General features: G+C 36.8%; 1 protein-coding gene across 2 annotated transcripts; it reads left to right on the plus strand.

Annotated features, from left to right (window-relative positions):
- The first annotated feature begins 337 nt into the window (after positions 1 to 337).
- LOC113114231 (mothers against decapentaplegic homolog 1-like) lies at positions 338 to 19071 on the plus strand. 2 transcript variants are annotated; one of them, XM_026281075.1, is made up of 7 exons: positions 338 to 451; positions 8264 to 8849; positions 11693 to 11971; positions 13579 to 13695; positions 15505 to 15726; positions 15910 to 16166; positions 17558 to 17701. In XM_026281075.1, the coding sequence occupies exons 2-7, from the start codon at positions 8450 to 8452 to the stop codon at positions 17699 to 17701; spliced, it is 1419 nt and encodes a 472-aa protein (XP_026136860.1). In that variant the 5' UTR covers positions 338 to 451; positions 8264 to 8449. The 2 variants fall into 2 exon arrangements, with proteins under 2 accessions (XP_026136860.1, XP_026136859.1); XM_026281074.1 differs by lacking the exon at positions 338 to 451 and having other exon boundaries at positions 8450 to 8849; positions 17558 to 19071.
- Positions 19072 to 21006: the final 1935 nt, after the last annotated feature.

Below are 21006 nucleotides of genomic sequence, written 5' to 3' on the forward strand. Positions count from 1 at the left end.
AATAATCTAAATCACTTTCAAGAAAAATAAAAAAATTGTACATTTAACTATTTTATTTGTATATAAGCAACTAAGGCACTTGTGGCGTGTCAGTCAATCAGCAATGATACCTTCAATAAAATGGGTAGAACGCTCACTGCACCTCATGGTTTTTCCCATGGTCTTACCCAGGACAATTCCATGATGGGACACAGACTGGCCTCCTCTGGCCCTAGAAAGAGTAGGCTACATTGTTACAATGTTACATAATTCATTCCACAGTACTTTGAAAACGTTGAATGTGTAAAAAAGTAGGACTTGTTAGGACTTGCGCTCCGCCCCTCAATATATCCCGCGGCGTGATACGCGTATATCGCGGAGGGTGCAGCGGTCCGCGACATACTGACGCCAGGCGAGAGCACAGCGAGTCTGTATGAACGCTGAGAAGGATCGCGTCGAGGTGGCGCACAAGGTACAGTAAACTCTACTTTTCTATTTAAACGGGTCAACAAACTGTGAAATTACAAACGGCTAATTTGTAAATGAGAAGGATAGAAGGAACGCGCAATTTATAAGTTCTTACCGAGCGTTTATCGCTCATTAAAAACAGGGATGAAGCATCCAGCTTGGTTGTTCTTCATAACAACTCCAGAGTAATTCACTCAGTATTTGCTCTGGTTCATGTGCTGTGTCTGCACATCACCTTGTTGTTGCTGTTTGTTGTTACATTTTGTTTGACTGTCACATGATGTTTGAGCTGTTGTTAATGTCTGCAGTCAGTTTCAATAATATAAATAATATTTCATTTTTTAATACGTTTTATTTGTTTATACTCTACAGGCTACTTTTTAATTCAAGTAACGTTATTGACCTTGATTAGTGAATACACACAAATGGGTTAAAGTATGTTTAGTCAAATTCCTTTATATATTTTTCATTCCATTATTCTTCATGTCGTGCTTTGCCACCCACTTCAGTTTATTGTGCAGCTGGAGGGGATTTATTTTTTTGGTTGTTCAAAAATGGCAATAAATCATACACGTCTACTGGAATATTTGCTCCTGTACATGATGCATGCAGAGCCTGTGAGACCTGAGACAGTTTCCTGACATCAATGAAGATGACAGATCAGATTACTCAAAGGACAAGAATTTGTCCTTGTCCATGATTTGCCTGGATTTTTTTTATTCCCACACATTGTGTGTGTGTTGTGGCAGACAGAGAAAAGGAGTGTGCATGTTTTTGTGACATATCAGGACACTCTGTATAATGACATGGGTATGACACAGGTATTACAAGGAGAGGGTGACTTATGAGGACATAACCCATGTCCCCCTTTTTCAAAACACTTATAAATCATACAGGATTAGTTTTCTTGAGAAAGTAAAAATGCACAAAGTTTGCTGTGAGGGTTAGGTGTAGGGTTGGTGTAGTGCCATAGAATATACAGTTTGTACAGTATAAAAACCATTACACCTATGGGATGTTCTCACTTTTCAGAAAAACAAAAATGTGTGTGTGTGTGTGTGATTGTGATTGTCTTTTATATCAGCATTTAACTTACTGTTTTGTTTGGGTGAGTTGTCTAGGTTCCTCAGTGGACAGAGATGAGTAGGGACTCTCTTGACATTCTATTAATGTACAGTGAGTGTTGAATTTTAAGGCTGGCCTATAACTGTGTCGTCGTATATTGGAAAGCCATTCAAATAATCATTACTGAATGTATAGAGACATTATACGTGCACCTTTTTAATACATTAAAATATGAAAATGAAATGAATTAACTCTAGTTTCTTAACATTGGTTTTCACTGAACATTGTTAACTTTGTGATTTTGAAAGAGTTTGGTATACAGTAATTGGCAGACCACCTGTGGTGTCCAATTTTGTAAATCAAATCTTAATTGAATGAGTTTTGTACAGTGACCTACATATTTCGAAATAAAATACATACAGTTTTATGAATATTCATTACATTTTCAGATTACTTTTTTTTGTGTGTGCATAGTGTCACACGTCTTCTGCTTCTTGAAATTTTAGGACATTTTAAAATCTTATGTATTTATTTTTTATTCATTATTTTAATAAAAAAATACATTATAGAAAATTATATCCATTATTGAAGTTGTTAAGTAATATTAATAACAACAACAACAACAATAATAATAACCATAATAATCATAGATAATCATAATCATCCTGCCCGTCCACTATAGTTGAATATTATCCCAATTGTGTTTCACTATATGATATCTGATATATTGTTCACAGACCTAAAAAGTTGTTTCCATTATTATTATTATTATTATTATTATTATTATTATTATTATTATTATTATTATTATTATTGCTGCTGTTATTATTATTATTAGAGTTATGAGTTATGTATACAATAAACAAACAAAATAATGAAACTATATGTCGTTGTAGGCCTTTTGATCACAGACCAATAGTGTCCATGCTTTCTGTTTGTAAAGTGTAAAGTGAATGTATGCATCACATGATCAGGTCTGTATGTGCACAAACCTCATTGGGATGTATTTCATGTGAAATGCCCGTTTTCCGTAAGTTTAAAAGGTCAGCCTTCTTTTTTAATCTGTTGTGGTTTCTTGACTCATAGTATCAGCGTAGTTCCACAGTGACTCACAATATACTGAGAACAAACAATTAGCCATCAGTTTACAGAGTATTAGCTGTCGTTGCATGAACCCTTGGCCTTTTGATTTAAAAGAGGCATCACAGGGAGTTTGAAGCACACTTGCTCTTGTTCAGAGTGTCTGTCTTTCTCACTCTCCCTTTCTCTGTATCCCTCCTTCTCCATTTGTCCAACCCCCCAAACCCTTGTTTTTTTCTATCTATCTTTCTTTCTTTTTTTTTTTATTAGAGAACATTGCAATAGAGCTGGCACTTAATGGAGGGCCCCAGATCCAGCCCTTGATAAATAATGTAAGTTCTTTATAATGCAGAGTCCCTTGAGAGGGCTGAGAAAGCATCATTACTGCCTCCTAAATTGATTAACGGCACTGAACCAGCGCAAAATGATACATGGAGATGATGCGGGGGGTCAAGGCTGTCAAAGTTGTGTGATGGGAGCCACATTAGCTCTGCCCGCTGCACCAACCCTCAAGCTAATGCTAATATTTACATGCACTCAGCCGAACACGCAATGATTGCATTTTAATGGCTGCCCTGCATTGCAAATGTGGAACCGAAACTGCAGTTTTTTTCCATTTGTGTAATTCTTCCAGCAGCAAGTACTCAATCACAGTTCACCGACCAGACCCCTTTAAGCTAGACCCCCTTATGCTCATCTTATGCGCATGTTATCTCCATCCAAACTTTGGCATCCCATGTCCATGCACTTGGCAATTGGCCCTAACAGTGAACTTGCTTTTAAGTATTGGTTGTTTTGACTGGGCTCCAGACAGCCCAAACTAACATTGTCTGAGTCAATACAATGGTATATTGACCTTTTATGTAATTGTGTGGTCAGACTAGTGTTCAGATTTAATGAATCCTCTATAATGTATTTCAGTTCAACTCCAACAGCCTTTGAATACCTTTGCCTAAATGTTTGGACTGTGGGGTTCTTCCCCAAATAACATGGAAATGAATTAAACAAGTCAGCTGGTTCTAACCACACAGACCAAAAGATCTTAGCAAACCCAAGGTCCTGGTGTGAGAACAGCATCTACGGATGTTCAGACAGTACCTGTTGTGGGAATACCCGATCTGTGTAGTGTTTGGGTTCGGAAAGTGTGCTTTCAACATGTATGACAGCTTCCCTAAGGGAACAGCTGCATGTGTATTTGAGTTTGAAGTGGCCTACAGCCTTTGACAACGAGAAGCCCCTGGCTCCCTGTGATACTTAAAGATAAAGAGGCTCTTGATGTGTCAGGGAGATCCTTATAACAGTAACACAAAGGTGTTGAAGAGTTTCTCAGCCCCTTAGTCGATTTTTTCGTTTTTTAACAAGTCAACTACAACATGATTCAAGTAACTTTTTTCTTTATTAGTATATATATATATATATATATATATATATATATATATATATATATATATTCCATGTGCACCACACATGAACTTGTCAGCATGATGTAAATGTTAAACAAATATATTGTTTTTAATATCTTTGCAAAAAAGATGCATGGACTACAATTGCATATTGTACAAACTTGTCTTATACATTATATGTTCAGAAATAAAAGAAGGAACATGCTTTAAAAAAACCCCTCAAAAGTCAAGGTAATTCAAATTCAAAATGACTGAAGGTATATCACCAGTAGATTATTATTAACTATAAATGTTCTGTAAAAGCAATGCGCAGCAGCTTTCATCCTGATGTCACCATGATGCAAAATATTAAATATCATACATACAGTAGGTTGAGCCATTCTTTGCAGGTTTGCCTCAATTGCACTGATTGGACGTGTTTGACTGTTGCGCTTATGTCTCTTCCAGCATCTTATACATTCAACGGCTTTCTAAAAACATGGTCAAGATGTTCAACTCTCATCTTCCTGCATTTTTTTCCTATTCCACTGTACACATCGCATCTTTGTCAGCACAAAAGTGCATTCTATGTGAATGGCACTTTAGTGATATATTTTACTTATGGTCCTTCAACGAGCACGTCACAAATGAGCAGTTATTCACGTGCGCTGACGTGAAGGAGGATAATTATTTTCTCTTTACTGTTAACACTGGCATTTCGTCAAAGTGTCTGATACTAATGTTTGGCAATATTGTGATTCCTCTATTTTTATAAAAAAATTAATAGTGGCAAAACATTAAATTTAAATTAACTGATCAAATTGGATAAATCCGCCAAGCCACTTTGGCGATATCAGTCACTTTTAGTCACTTTGATATCAGATTTTCAGATTTGCTATTTTTTTATTTTTTATACAATTTTTATTTTCCTTGTCAAGGCATTCATTTTTGTATATTAGGCCTATTATCATTACATGAGCTAGCTGAGAATTTAATGGAATTAATTGAAGGATCTGTATCAGTGTATCACTGTTAATGTGAAAAAGCATTAAGCAATAGAAAAATCCATACACATTGATTCACTCACAGATCTTCTATGGCATGAAGTCTTTGCAAGTTCACCTGGTACTTATTCAACAAGAACAGAACATTCTGTGGGAACATTCCCCACATATTTATCTTTAACCCATCTGTTATCTTCATTCACTTGTCTTAAGAAAAAAAAACTTGTGAATTCGTGCTTCCTATCCACAGAAATGTTCTATTATGAAAGACTACAAAAATGAGATCCCTTGTGTTAATCAAAGGGAACAAAGACCATCTATATATATATATATATATATATATATATATATATATTTTATCTTGTTGGGTTATAGTGATGGGCTTTATGCCATTTGCTTATCTCCTCCCTGACAACAGTATAAGGTCCTGGGCTTGAGTATTTGGCTGCAAGATGATGCTAAATATAGCAACAACTTATTATCCTCTCTTTTGCTGTGGTCCACGATAACAGTTATTAATCTCTCCAGCCTAGTTAATAAATAGTGACTGTTTTCATTGAATACATCTACTGTGATGTGCAGAGTTTATGCTAGTTTATAAGCCAAAGATTTCTTGTGATTTTGTTCAGATTTTGCAGGTATTCTGTAAATAATAATAATAAAAGTATTGTCAGATATAGAGGCATTTGTGTTGTTATACTTTGCCCTGATTGTAACCTACATCAGACAAGCTTCCTACAGTGAAACAGTAGCAGAGGGCAGTCACACTCACCGAGGACAACATTATTCTTAGCACTCAGCATAGTTCAAATAGCTGCTATCTGATGTCACCTTACTTACAGTATCTAGTGTTGATGGGCCAGAACAGAATCAGTAGAAAAAAAAAAAGAGAAAAAAAAGACTGGAAAGTCCTTGGCAAACCAAGCCTTAGACTTTTCATATGTGTGGATGGAGATGGAAAAAAGAAACTTAGCAAGAATGTTTAGCAGCTTAGAAGTTGTTCAGTTATCATACTTGATGTGAAAGCATCCCACCCCAAGAAAATTTATGGTTGACTAGAACCTATGTTTCAAAGCCCAGCGGTCTCCTGAATGGCATACTGTTATAAGCAGCAGCATCTTTACATATGAGGAAACTGATATGAGTCAGGAAATTGTTCAGTGCTATAAAGCATCACTCAGCAGTGTGTCATGCCAGTATCATTTAGCGTGCCGTATGAACACATCCCACTTCCCATATGCTGAAAGCCATTTTGAGAACTTACCGTAGAGAAGATGGAAATGAAAGCTTTGCGCTGTGACTCTGAAGGCCGCCATTCGGAGAACCCGTAACAGAATGATGTCATCATCACAGTGATCTCAGGGTAGAAGATCTATTGCGTCATTTTTTCTGGATCGTTGGCATTAAAGCATTTGTGCATGTGGACACCGCACTAAACTGATTTCAGAAAGGCTTCTAATGCAGCGTAAAAGTAAAATCATCTACAACAAAATATAAAGAACTTCAGTGGTAACTGTGTGAATATTTAATACTAATTTATTGCTAGAGATAAAATCAAATGTTGTGTACATTTACACACAAAATTACTACCAACCTCAACTTTCAGACACCATTTTATTTTTTAATTCAATTATCAAATGCAAGGAAATTGGGTATCATAGGCTGCATTTGTAGTGTGATCAAAAATGAATTGGATGAAGGTGTCTTATTAGACAGGATATGACACAGCCATTGGGCTTGGATGTGCCTTGTTGCTTTCCTACTGCCGTTGTGAAGACGGAATTTTACAGCTCTTGGACACAGCCATAGTCTGAAGTAGTGTTGTTAAAAGTACCAGTACTTCAGTCAGTAAAACCATAACGGTACCAGCCTTTCTGCAGTCCTGGTAGTACCAGAGAGTACCAGGTCGATGCAGTATCTGCGGATAGGCAGCTGTTTTCAAATGCTCCCGTATTTGAGCACTCTGTGATGAGTGTCAAAGGTTTCTATTTACAATGTGTTCTTGCAGCGTCTTTTTTTGTAGCCAATCAGAGACATGTTTGTTGAGTGTGTGGATGCAGTGGCCAATCAGAAGCTTTTAAGTCAGAACATGCTCAGTACACCACAGTTTCTTCAGCGTGAGCTCCACTCGCAAATTGTTTCACTATAACCAACAAAAGTATAAACAAGATGTAAATTGTGCAGAATGGACAGATTCTTTTTTTTTATTACAACTGGAGTTTTCACTCAGTCAGTGAGCAGACTTCATTGATTATAATAGTAGCACTGTTTTCTCTATATAACACATTCATATTTTTACAGTTTTGATAGGATGACTGAATCTGAAATTGCAGTGTCTGGCCTAGTGATAATCACCCAAACGAAAAAAAAAAAAAAAATCTGATGTGTCGAAATAGATATGTGCATTAAGTCTTGCAGTTGTAAGTGCAATAGACCTGCCACTTGTTCTGTTACCTGTAACGCCTGTTTCACACATGCTCTGTCTGCAGTGCGTATGTGTTGCATTTTTTACGCACCCATGTTAACAGATTAAAGTGTTCACACTGCACACGGTTGTGGTCCATCAGTGCGTTCCAGGAGCAGCGTTCATTTACGCACCGAGTTTGCATGCGCTGAATTAAAGTGACATTGCATTATCTGTGGTAAAAGTGAACATGAATTGACAGAGAAATGTAGTAATTTATAGGGGTGCACCGATCGAGATCGGCCGATCGTTAATGCTCATCTTGTCAGTAAAGCCGGTTCTCTAATCAGTGGTAAATTCCATCAGGTGCTTGGTTTCACATAGAGCCGCTGTCACTACACAGAGCCATTGTTAACTGAGAAAATGCGCAAATAAACGCTGAAAATGAATGTGGATTTGCGCAGCTTCTCAGTTAACAATGGCTCTGTATAGTTTTTAAATGCAAAAGAGAATGCAATACTTGAAGGCTACATACAGTACAAATGGTTTAATGTATATTTTCAAAAAGGTAAATAAAATATCAATTGAATATTTATATTAAATTTGTATAAAATAAAATATAAAAAATAAATACTTAGAATAGTTGTGGTACCTTAATTGGTACAGAGAACGTAGGAAGTTAACTTTTTTGCTACTGTGACAACACTAGTCTGAAGCGAAAACAATTTTGTACACATGTGCACATCATACACTATACGATTTTCTGTGTATATCTGTCTGGATCTGACTTGTGCAGACTGCAAATCATTGCAGTAATCCAGTCTTCAGTGTCAGTGCTGGAGTCTCTTGAATGTCTGATTGAATTGTTAATCTCTTTACAGGTGCACTTGACAATCTGACCTAGATCTGGAACTACACACCTTTCAGCAATTACCTCTGTTGATGTGTCGCTGCGGTTGAGTTTTTGATTCTCTTGGAGGAGGTAGAGCAGAGATTCCTTGTGTCTGTGTGGCTGAATCCTGCGGACTAACTGTGACGGCGTTGGCTGGGGCGCACGTGGCGCCACTATGAACGTCACGTCTCTCTTCTCCTTCACCAGCCCGGCGGTCAAACGACTGCTGGGCTGGAAGCAAGGCGATGAAGAAGAGAAGTGGGCAGAGAAGGCTGTGGATGCTCTGGTCAAGAAGCTGAAGAAGAAGAAGGGTGCTATGGAGGAGCTGGAGAGGGCACTCAGCTGCCCCGGTCAGCCAAGCAACTGTGTCACTATCCCCCGCTCGCTGGACGGAAGGCTCCAGGTGTCACACCGGAAAGGGCTGCCTCACGTCATCTACTGCCGCGTATGGCGTTGGCCTGACCTGCAGTCACACCATGAGCTCAAGGCCCTGGAGTGTTGTGAGTTTCCCTTTGGATCTAAGCAGAAAGATGTGTGCATCAATCCCTATCACTACAAGAGGGTGGACAGTCCAGGTGAGTGACTAAATATATTTGAGCCGGTTGTTCATGAGCACTACGTAATAGAAGCTAATTTATTTGGACTAGTGGTTGGGATTCATTTGATTCATCCTAGTGACTTGAATCTTTTGAATCTGTTCAGGATCATTTACTGACACTTTCATTAGGCTTCATCTTTGTGAAAGTATGGGGTGGCAAGTCATTTTTTTTTTAATTATGACTCACTGAACCAATCCAATAATTAAAGGAATAGTTCACCCCAAAATTTTAATTCTGTCATTGATTACGCACCTTCATGTCGTTCCAAACCCTAAATACATTTGTTCATCTTCTTTTAAAAGCACTCATTTACTACTGACACAAGTCTTAAGGCCCATTCACATCAAAGACGATAACAATTAGGGCTGCACGATATTGGGGAAAAATGACATTGCGATATTTTATTTTTCTGCGATATATATTGCGATATTTTTTCTTACAAACAAAAATGGGGTCCGCACACTTACATTCTCATTTTAAATGATTTAAACATCGACACCATCTTGTAAATTGATTAATATGCGCGAGGGAGAGAGAGCAAGACAGCGCTCGTGTTGTTTGAAGACGGCTCGCTCTCTCTCTGTCTCTCTCTTGCGCGCGCGCTCTCTCTCTATCTCGCGCGCGGTCTCTCTGTCTCTCTCTGCCCTGTTAAACTTGCATGTGGTTTTCAGTCCTGTCAATGATAAACTTTCACTCTATGATGGTTAAGCTGTGCAATTAATCCGCGAATCACATTCGTCAAGGGCCAGGGAGCAGCTGGCCCGTACAGTTAATGAATAACGGATCAACTACAACAGCCTACATCGCACATCCTGCGATGTGACTATCGTGGATTCGTACATCGCGATATCGATGCTTTAACGACACATCGTGCAGCCCTAATAACAATATAGGCTAGCTATAAAGTTTGAATAATTATCTATCTATAAAAAACAGAGCAACAATAACTTTGGAATCGTTTTTAGAGCATTTATTGTCTACCCAGCTGATGAACGACAAAAACGACAACCTTTCAGCATCCATGACAGCACGTTCTCATAATAAATGGAATTTTATCGTCTAGTAGAGCAAACAAGTGAGCAAAATCACATTGTCAGTGAATCCCATATGGATTATATAGCTCACATGTACCTTCTTCCTCACATGTTCCTGAGTTTTCCTTTCCCATGGTTCCTGCAGATGGTTTCTTTCATTTTCTGTCCTTCCCCTTCCATATCTCTCTCCGGCCTTTGCCAGGTGCTTTTATAGTTTGTTTGATCCTGATACTGATTCTTGAGAGAAAACTGGAGTCTAAAAACCTTCTGTGCTCTATGTGTTTGTGTGTGTCTTAATGGGAAGCGAACATTTTCTTTACCTCTGCTTATGGTGAAAGAATGGACTTCAAACGCACAGCCCCCTTCTTGTTGGCTAAGCAAAAGATGAGGGTCAGCTGACAACACAGAAACAGCTGTCCACAGTATGTGTGTGTGTGTGTGTGTGTGTGCACATTATGAGAGCAGGAGCAGGAAATTCCAGGCGGGGGCAGAATGAGGGCTTTGTTCAGGGTCTGTGTACACATTTGTGTGTATGTGTGTGTGCAGGATGAAACATGTGGCTGTATAGAGGAAGAGATTTACAGGAACTCCTGTCACCCACACAGACAATAGCAGGAAAGACTGGTTGCCCGCCTTGCACACGCTTGTGTAGTGTAGGCCTGTGGATGTCTGGACACCTGTCTTTCCCCTCCTCTCCAGAACGGCAGCATGCTGTCCACACCCATTGTTTAAGAATACTCCGTGTTATATCACTGAAATGCATTTTCCCAATCTCAGTGCAAACGTCTTAGTCTTACATTTTTAGCCTATATGAATATAAAGTATGTGGGCAACAGAGGCGGAAAGACCAGTTGCCACATTTTATTGCTCTACTATTTCTAGTAGTAGAGTACAGGCGTGTGTGAGAACTGTGAATATGACTCTTGGGTGAGATGGGTAATTTGTATATTTTACAAAAATACTGAAAATAGTGGACAGGAAAACAACACTAAAGGTAATTCAAATCATTAAAGGGATAGTATACCACAACATTAATATTCTGTTATCTTTTACTCACCCTCATGTTATTCCAAATCTTTACGCATTTTTTTTCTTGTTCTGTGAATCGTAGAAGATATTTTTTTAGAAAAAACATCTCAGTGTTTTCTTTCCATACACTGATGGTTGTTTTGGACCCCACGGATTTTCATTGTATGGACACGAACAGTTCCGTTCTACAGAAAAATAAAAACATAGAGGTTTATAACAACATGAGGGTGAATAAATTATGAAGAATAGTCATTTTATTGTTTCTTATACTTTTCTCATTATGCATTTTTATTAATTTTATTTTATCATTTTTCTTATTTTTTTTTTTTAAGAAATTTTAGAATTTAGTTATTTAGCCAGTACATTAAAAATCCTCCAAATCACTACGGTAAGCCTACAATGATTAATGTTAAGAGCTATAAGGTTTATTTTGGCTGGAAATTTCAGGATTCTGTTCATTCTTGTGCCTTTATGTCATGACTCGTGTCCATATGAAAAAATTGGATACTAGTGCAGATATGCTGCTTACTTAGATTTTGTATTTATTTTATTTTTTTAGAATAGGTCTTGTTGGATGTTCTTATTATCAGTGATTATGGTGTACTGTATTTAGTCAGATATGCTCTGATCTGGTGCTTACAGGTTGTGAATAGCCATACATGAATTCATATCAAATGTCAAGGTCTATTGGATTCTGGTGTCAGCTACTCCATTCTGATTGCCTATGATTGCCATATTTCTCTTCTCTTCCAACAGTGCTGCCACCTGTGCTGGTGCCACGAAACAGCGAGTTCAATGCTAAACTCTCTATGCTGCCACGTTTCCGTAACCCACTCCATCAGACAGAACCCCATATGCCTCAGAACGCCACCTTCCCTGACTCCTTTCAACAGCAGCCAGGGAACACCCTTCCCTTCACACCCAACTCTCCCACCAACAGCTACCCCAACTCGCCCAACAGTGGCACAGGCAGTACAGCCACCTTCCCCCATTCACCGTCCAGCTCAGACACAGACAGCCCTTTTCAGATGCCAGGTGAACTGCCCTTATGGAATTATTATTTTTTGTGTCTTTACCATAACAATCAAAATTACTAAGATTTTTTACAAAGTGTTTTATTTTTCACACACAAAAGCTGTGTTTATTTGATCAAAAATACAACAAAGTAATATTGTGAAATATGTTTTACACTTTTTACTATTACAACTTTTTATTGTATTTCTTAATATTTAAGAAAATATATATAATTTATTCTTATGATGCGAAACTGAATTTTCAGCAGTCTTCAGTGTCACATGATTCTTCAAAGATCATTCTTTCTTTCAAAGAAAATGGTAGTTTAAGTATTAATGGGATTTCAGTTGTTCATGTTTTAAGGCAAAAACATGGAGCATGATGTAATGTCATGCGCTTGATTAGAAGGAAAGTACATTTCAAGTATATATATATATATATTAATTATTTTGTGCTTTGTTACAGTTGTACCAAATTACTTGTGTGATTACTATATTCATTAATGATATGGTACTGAAATTATACTTTAAGGTACTACAAGTAATATCAGATGCGTTAATTATTTTTTGAGCAAACGTATTGTTTGCTTATCGAATTACCTTGTAATTGTGCCTTTTAAGAAGAGTAAAATTCATTTTTATGGTAAAAGACTGTATTAGCAGAAGTATTTTAAAGTTAGATTTTTTTTTAATTCATATATTTATAAAACTTTATTATTAACATGGAATTTAAAAGACAAAACTAGTCAACAGCACTACTGCCATGGCGTTTCTACTGGTCCACACTGAGCACAAAAAAGCAAAACGAATATTGGACACAATGACATATTGGATTAAAACACATATACCTATGGATACTTCCACATAGGCCGCGAACATTCGCACTCCAAAAATATGAATGTATTTGTTTTTTTTTTTTGTAACCAATCCGATAAATCTTTTCATTTTCACAAATTGAAAACACGGGAACATCTAGTAAGATTTGAGCATCACATTACGTGGCCAAATCAACTGCTGTTACACAAATGGTCGACGTGGTGGCGCTAAAGTTTTAGAAGACTGTATTAAGTGAATTAGCAGAAGGCGAACAATAGTTTTGCGCTCGGTGTGAAATCACTGTTCATCTGATTCGCCTCTCTTTTTCACACTGCGCTCAGTCCTTAAGTAAGTGACTGCAAATTTATCACTTCTCACTGCTGAGATGAATCCCTCCTGTTTTTTCCTCTTTTGGAAAATATTGGAAACAATATATATATATATATATATATATATATATATATATATATATATATATATATAGTTTCCAATATTTTACATTACGGCCTAATTCACTTAATACAGTCTTCTAAAACTTTAGCGCCACCACATCGACCAATTTTATATATATATATATATATATATATATATATATATATATATATATATATATATATATATATATATATATATATATATATATATATATATAATTATTATTTTTTTTTTTTAATTTAAAAAAACAAAACTTGCTGTGTTATATTTATATTGTATGTATTGAGAGCTGTATGTATTCTGTGGGATAATATTGATCTTTTTATTTATCTACATTTCTTGTGTTATTTTTTTTTTTTTTGGTCATTGCTTCAAAAGAAACCCCTCCACCTGCATATATGCCCCCAGAGGAGCCAATGACAAAGGACTGTCCGCAGCCAATGGACACTAACCTGCTAGCTCAAAACCTGCCATTGGAGCTCAGCAACCAACCAGGTACGTCCTTTTCGAATTATAAAAACCACACCAAAATGAGACATCACGCTGAGCTTCAGCCAATCCAGCAAAGATATCACCCATTCCTTACAGCGTGACATGGGCTGCTTATAGCTATCAGCAGCTGCCAGCCCACACTGCAGGTGCAGGAAGTCCAAACACAGACAGAATCTCTCACACACACACACATATTTGCAGACATTCTGACTTTTTGTTCTTTAAATCTGGTTAATCTACAGGAATTATAGGTTTGACTTTCCCTTTTTTATTTATTATGCAAAAAAAAAAAAAAAAAAGTCTTAACACAATGTTTAACACACACATTTATGTTTATGGCATGAAAACAGCACCTGCACTTCAGAATCAATGATCCCAATTACTTCCTTATGCAAGACATTAAATAAACAGTTTGTATGTAGTGATGCACAGAAGGTGAGGGGGGTGTGCAGTGAGAAGGCGAGCTGTTGAAATATTTGTGGAAGTTTTAGTATCAGAATTTTCATCAGAATTTTGGGATGCACACTCAAGCTGCATCGTGTGGATTGCTCACTTCTATTGTGATCGGGTAATGGGAAAAGAGTAGACAAAACACACCTGTGGCCCAGTGTCACAGACCATAGGAAGCTGGGTAGAAATATTCCATAGATAAACCCTTTACTCTCTCTTTGTGATGCACAGTTGGATATCAGAAAGGGGACATTTTAATGACTGGTGTTTTATGGGACCCACAAGTTTGCTTGCACTGTGGTAGAATTTGATACGGACAGCTATCCCACTTGTATTATGCTGATTTGGTTGTATTTTGTTGGCCCTTGAATAGTGCAGGGTAATAACCAATCACAGTAGCCTGTTACTAAAGTGTTACCATTAATAGCCTAGCAACAGTGACCTCATATAAATACCCTAGTAAAATCGATATGCCCTCTGCTGTAAGAGATGAGATGCAAGTCTAAATCTGTTAATCATATTGCTTAATAACATTCAAAGGCACAATCCAGCACTAAAGGTGCATAAACATATTCCAAAATAGCAAAATAACATGTTTTGGGGGTTTTGTCAATACAGTGAAAAATAGTAAAAGCCAACTTATCTTAAAAGGTCCTAAAATACACACTGTTGTTTAAAAGTTTAGGGTCAGTAAGTATATATATATATATATATATATATATATATATATATATATATATATATATATATATATATATATATATATATAGTTGTTCAAATGTGATAGTTAAGATTTATAATGCTACAAAATAGTACTATTTCAAATAAATGCTGCTCAGTAACACTTTACAGTAAGGTTAATTAGTTCACTACTTTAGTTAACATAAACTACAGTAAGCATGAACAATAACTTTAAGGCATTTATTAATGTTAATGTTAATTTCAATATTTACTAATGCATTTTTTAAATAAAAAATTGTTAGTTAACATTAGTCAATGCACTGTGAATTAACAACGAGTGACTATTTTCATTAACTAACATTATCAAAGATGAATACTGTAATTAATGTACTGTTCGTGGTTTTTTCATGTTAGTTAATTCCTTAACTAACATAAACTAATGAAGCCTTATTGTAAAGTGTAACCTGCTGTTCTTTTGAACTTAATGATCCCCCCCCCCCACACAATAATATTAAGCAGCACATTAATATTAAGGTGTTTTATATAATTTTTGATCAAATAAAGGCAGGCTTAGTGATCTTAAAGGTTACTTGTATTTTAATTTGGGAACCATACTACTTTGCTTAAATAGAGTAAGGGTTTGTGTGCTTGTGTTCAATGAGTTCATGACCATCTGTGCAGATGTTCAGCCTGTGGCATATGCGGAACCCAAACACTGGTGCTCCATTGTGTACTATGAGCTGAATAATTGTGTGGGAGAGGCTTTCCAGGCCTCCTCAACCAGTGTACTGGTGGATGGCTTTACAGACCCCTCCAACAACCGGAACCGTTTCTGCCTTGGTCTGCTGTCGAATGTCAACCGCAACTCGACCATTGAGAACACTCGACGCCACATTGGAAAAGGTTTGACTTGTCACTGAAATGAGCTCCACATTAAACAACTATCCTACAGTATCTGGCTATTGTGTGTTGAATTGCACTATTATATAGCATTAAAATATGACATGGCCTGTCTCAGAAATGCTGTTAATAAGCAAAATATTGATATAATATAATCTCACAATCACCTTTCCATATATTTTGCAGGAGTCCATTTGTACTATGTGGGAGGGGAGGTATACGCTGAATGTTTGAGCGACAGCAGTATCTTTGTCCAGAGCCGCAACTGCAACTATCACCATGGTTTCCACCCCACCACTGTATGCAAGATCCCCAGTCGCTGCAGCCTAAAAATCTTTAACAACCAAGAGTTTGCCGAGCTCTTGGCACAGTCCGTCAATCACGGTTTTGAAGCCGTGTATGAACTCACCAAGATGTGCACCATCCGGATGAGCTTTGTAAAGGTAAGCCAGACTATATAAATGAAGAATTCATCGCTGATCCAAAAATGTAAAGGGAACATCGGATGCAAAATTCACTTTTACATGGTTGCATGTAAATGTGTATTAGCAGTGTGGACACAACACCCCACCATTTAGTCCTTTTTAAACCCACAAACAATGATGGACGGTCCCATATTAGCATATTTCCACCCTCAGCCATTTTCTCCACATTTGTGCAGCTGTAGCGACAAGGTCTCGTATGCAATGCAGGTGTTTTTTAGTTGGTTGTAAAAGTGAACACGAGTCTTTATTTTCTCCTGACATCAGACCAATGAGGACGCAGCGGATTAGTAACGCACCACCAAATACACACAAAAAAAAATGGAATAGAGGGGTGGGGTGAGCAGTAGCTCATTATCATTTCAAGAGACATGCACCGAAACGGGTCACTATGAACAGGTAAAAAGTTTTACACGATCACTGAGGGATTTTAACAGAAATAGCTGCAGACATTTCATGAAGACCCTAAAGAATCACATCAACTTGTGAAAAAAATCGGCATCCGATGTCTAGGGATGGGTACCGAAACCCAGTATTAAACTGGCCACGGGGCTAAATTGTGAAAGACGGTAATTTCAGTAAGATCTGACGGTATCGGTAAACTTTATTTCATTTGTTTTACATTCATTTGTTTTTTGTATAATAGCTATTTGTTCAAACATGGCTGTTTCTTGCACTACAAATAATTGTTTTATTAATTATACATAAAAAAAATAAAGAAATGTTAATTCATTTCTCAACTTGTTCGTAAAAAAAAACAAAAAAAACACACACAACACAAAGTACCGATAAGAATACCGTCAAAGTACCGGACCGTTAAGCAGTATCGGTAAGAGTAGTAATACCGTTAAAACCTTAACGATACCCATCCCTACCGTTGTCCCCTTTAAATTCTTTGTGATTCCAAACCTGTATGACTTTTCTTCTTCTGTGAAACACTAAAGAAGTGGTTTCTGTCAAACACCAGCCAAAATTTTTGAATAATTAAGACTTTATTTTTTAAATAAGTCTTATATGCTCACCAAGGCAGCATTTACTTGATCAAAATCCAGTAAAAAGAGTAATATTGCGGAATATTACAAATTTAGAGACCTGTTTTATTTGTAATACATTTTAAGATATAATATATTCCTACAAAGACATTACTAAACTATTAAGTGTAACATGATCCTTCAGAAATATGACTTTTATTCTATGAAAAAGAAAAAAACTGAAAGAAGTGCATACAAGTTTGGAACCCTGTGTGAGTGAGTAAATGTAAGAATTCGATGAGAATTCCTGTTTTTGAGTTAATCTTCCCTTTATTTAGTTTCAGGAGAAATACAGCTGACATATTTGTACTTGTGTTCCAGGGTTGGGGTGCAGAGTATCATCGACAGGATGTTACAAGCACCCCATGCTGGATTGAGATTCATCTTCACGGTCCCCTGCAGTGGCTGGATAAAGTCCTAACCCAGATGGGCTCTCCTCACAACCCCATTTCCTCTGTGTCCTAGACAGAGCTGACCATAAGGCAACTGCAGATGTCTGGGTTCCTGTGCAGAAGCTGATTGGTGTAAGGGAGGGGTAGAGGGTGGGTTTTGTATTCTACTTGAAGGCAGTTTGTCTGGGGGCATACATTTTGGCTGAAGGGTCCTTAGTTTTCAGCCATGAGAATCTGGAAGATACTTGACAACCTTGTGTGACCAAGCATGTTAAATGATGAGGCCATCATACTTGTGACAAGTATCCTCCTTTGGTCTTGTTTGTGGGTTTTTAAGACAAGTTTTCCTTCTTTTTCTTTTGCATTTCTTCTCCTTTTTGCAGTTTACAAATCAGTATTCCATTGGCAAAAAAAGGTCTGCATCGTAGTTTAGAGACTAGTACAGGGTTGTACAGTGTAGTGTAGCGTGAACACGTCTGGAAGGCAAAAAAGTATGAAAACTCGTGCAGATATATAATGCTTTAAATAAACTGAATGGCGTGAAGCTGTAAGAAGGATAACAAGGTTATTAATGCAAAATGTCAGAATGTATTAGCAGAAGTATTAATGAAATAATGTAGCAAAAATGGACAAAAATGTCTGTTGTAGAATGAAGAAAACATATATTTGAACATAAAGCTTTTGAATGGGTTAACATATGGGGAGTTCGAGCATGTTAGTAGTGGGTAGGGATGCATGAGCAAACTCATGCGTATGTTGCGCTACTTCTATTGCAGTTGCGTTCGACTGATTTCAAAATCGGGTGTGTAAATGTACTTATTAGTAGAGAAAGTGCTGTGCAGTCTGTTTTTTTGCAAGTGTGGTTTGATCCCCAGGATTGTCAGTCTTTGATGTCTATGAGAGCGGAGGCAGGCTTCGTTTACTTTGTCCATATATTGTGCACTCCACCACTGTGCTGTAAGGAAGAACGTCTTCCTTTGCCAGTTTTTTCTTTTCTTTCTGAAATGCCATTATTTTTTTTTTATTTTTTTTTTACAAAACACCTTTTAAAAAGCAAGAGAAAGAAATATATATGATGCCTATGCATTTTCAGCATTTTTAGGGTGAAATAATTACCTTTTTGTTGACTAAGTTCTAAATGGCACTAGTGATTTTTTATTTTTTTTTATTTTTTGTAAAAAGTAGGTTAATTTTAATTAGCTTGCTCTCCATTTTTTTTTCTTCATAGTGAATTCCCATCCACTGTCAAAATGTTAACAATTTTTGTATTTTTTGGAAGAAAATATATGATGTTGTTCCTTCATATCTGCACTTTTCTAAGCGGCTTTTTGTCTCTGTCCCTTTTTTTGTGCTGTTCTTGCTTACTTGTACTATCAGAAAGCAGTTTTATTCCATGAATAGCAAGTCTGTACTGGAAGATTCAATAAAATTGTTTGATTCACACTGTCTTTTTCTCTCCTTATAAAAAGTTTTAAGGCAAACATCATTTTTACAAATGTGGTCTGTTAATATTAAATGTTGAAATAGTAATATGGAAATGAAAGTACTCTAGTGATCTAAATAGACTTGTTAAGTAGCCCACTGTAGGGCTAGGATTGTGATCATGAATGGTAAATCTAACTGTACGTAGGGTTAATTTACAGGACAACAAGACAACATCTCACTAATTTCATTCATCCTATCCCTGCTATTTCTTGAGTGTACTTTAATTGAAGAGCTGTTGCAGTGTTGCCAGGTTTTCACAGCAAAACCAGCCCAATTTCTACTCAAAACTAGTCCAATGGTTTTTCAGGGGAGATCCGCTGGTAATATATATATATATATATATATATATATATATATATATATATATATATATATATATATATATATATATATATATATATATATATATTGGTGGGGTTCCTTGGTAAAAGTTGCATTCCAGGGTTAAATATCACTTCGACTCATGGACATGAAAAACATCCCCCGGTAACAGTGTTAAAGTAGCTCTATTCAGCGGGAAAAACCGGGGACTTGGCAACACTGACCCGTAACGAAGATTATTGCTGTGACTACAAATGACGATGTGACGACGATGGAACAAAACATCAGAGTCAATCTCTGCTGCCATCTAGTGGTTATAATGCTAATTTCATGTCATTTACAGTTGCATCATAAAAACTATTTGTTTCCTTTCGAGAGCCATCACGTCCACATTGCGTCAGCTCAGCTCCTCCCCTTCTACGCAATTCCTGAATTCTTATTGGATGACGGCAGTTAAACTAACTGGTCAATTATCGCATGTAAACTACAGTTCCCACACTATGGAAGAGACTGGAAGAAGAGTGGGCAAGATCACAGCAGCGCAGTCTGAGAAATCAGAGAAAAGCAGATGTGCTGAAGGCATTCAGTGGAAGGGCCTCTATAAACTTAAGTTCCTACTCATTTATAACAGCTAACCCAACAACATTTTAGTTGTAATCTTCTTTCGTGCTCCAGTGGCTAGTGTTCTCTTATTTTTATCACTGTGTTTTATCACTGGTGTATAACCAAGTGTACATATACAGCTAACATTCCTTCAAATTTTGAGTGATGAAGATTAACAATATTTCATACATTCTCTAATTTTGATCTCAACTGTTTTGTGTGTGTGTGTGTGTGTGTGTGTGTGCATGGTTGCATTTATTTAACAAATATTGTAATTTTAAGTTGCAGACGTTATTTTGATGACTTTGACACTTTGGTACTTTGTTGGTCATTATATCAACCTAATATTGTAAATGAAACTTTTATTTAACTGTTTGCTTGTGCGTTCGTTCTTATATGTTGGATGTGTATGGAAAGCAATTTCGTGCGTGTAATGCTCTCATTCAACATGAATGTCATGTAACTCATTGACCACAAGAGGTTGATATTTCTTAACAAAAGCCATGTTGCTTACAATTCGCTGAAAATCAGTAACATAAAATGGCTTATGCAAATATTTTTTATACTAACACACACACACACACACACACACACACACACACACACACACACACACACACAAACACAGGTGCTGGTCATAAAGAATATCAATATCTTAGAATATCATCAAAAAGTTGATTTATATCACTAATTCCATTAAAACTTGTATTTTATATTTATTCATTACACACAGACTGATATATTTAAAATGTTTATTTCTTTTAATTTGGATGTTTATAACTGACAATTTAGGAAAATCCCAAATTAGAAAATTAGAATATTGTGAAAAGGTTCGATATTGAAGACCACTTGGGCCACACTCTTATCAGCTAATTAACTCAAAACAACTGCAAAGCCTTTAAATGGTCTCTCAGTCTAGTTCTGAAGGCTATACAATCATGGGGAAGACTGCTGACTTGACAGTTGTCG

This window comes from Carassius auratus, chromosome 14 (genome assembly GCF_003368295.1).
Source record: "Carassius auratus strain Wakin chromosome 14, ASM336829v1, whole genome shotgun sequence".
NCBI lineage: Eukaryota > Metazoa > Chordata > Actinopteri > Cypriniformes > Cyprinidae > Carassius > Carassius auratus.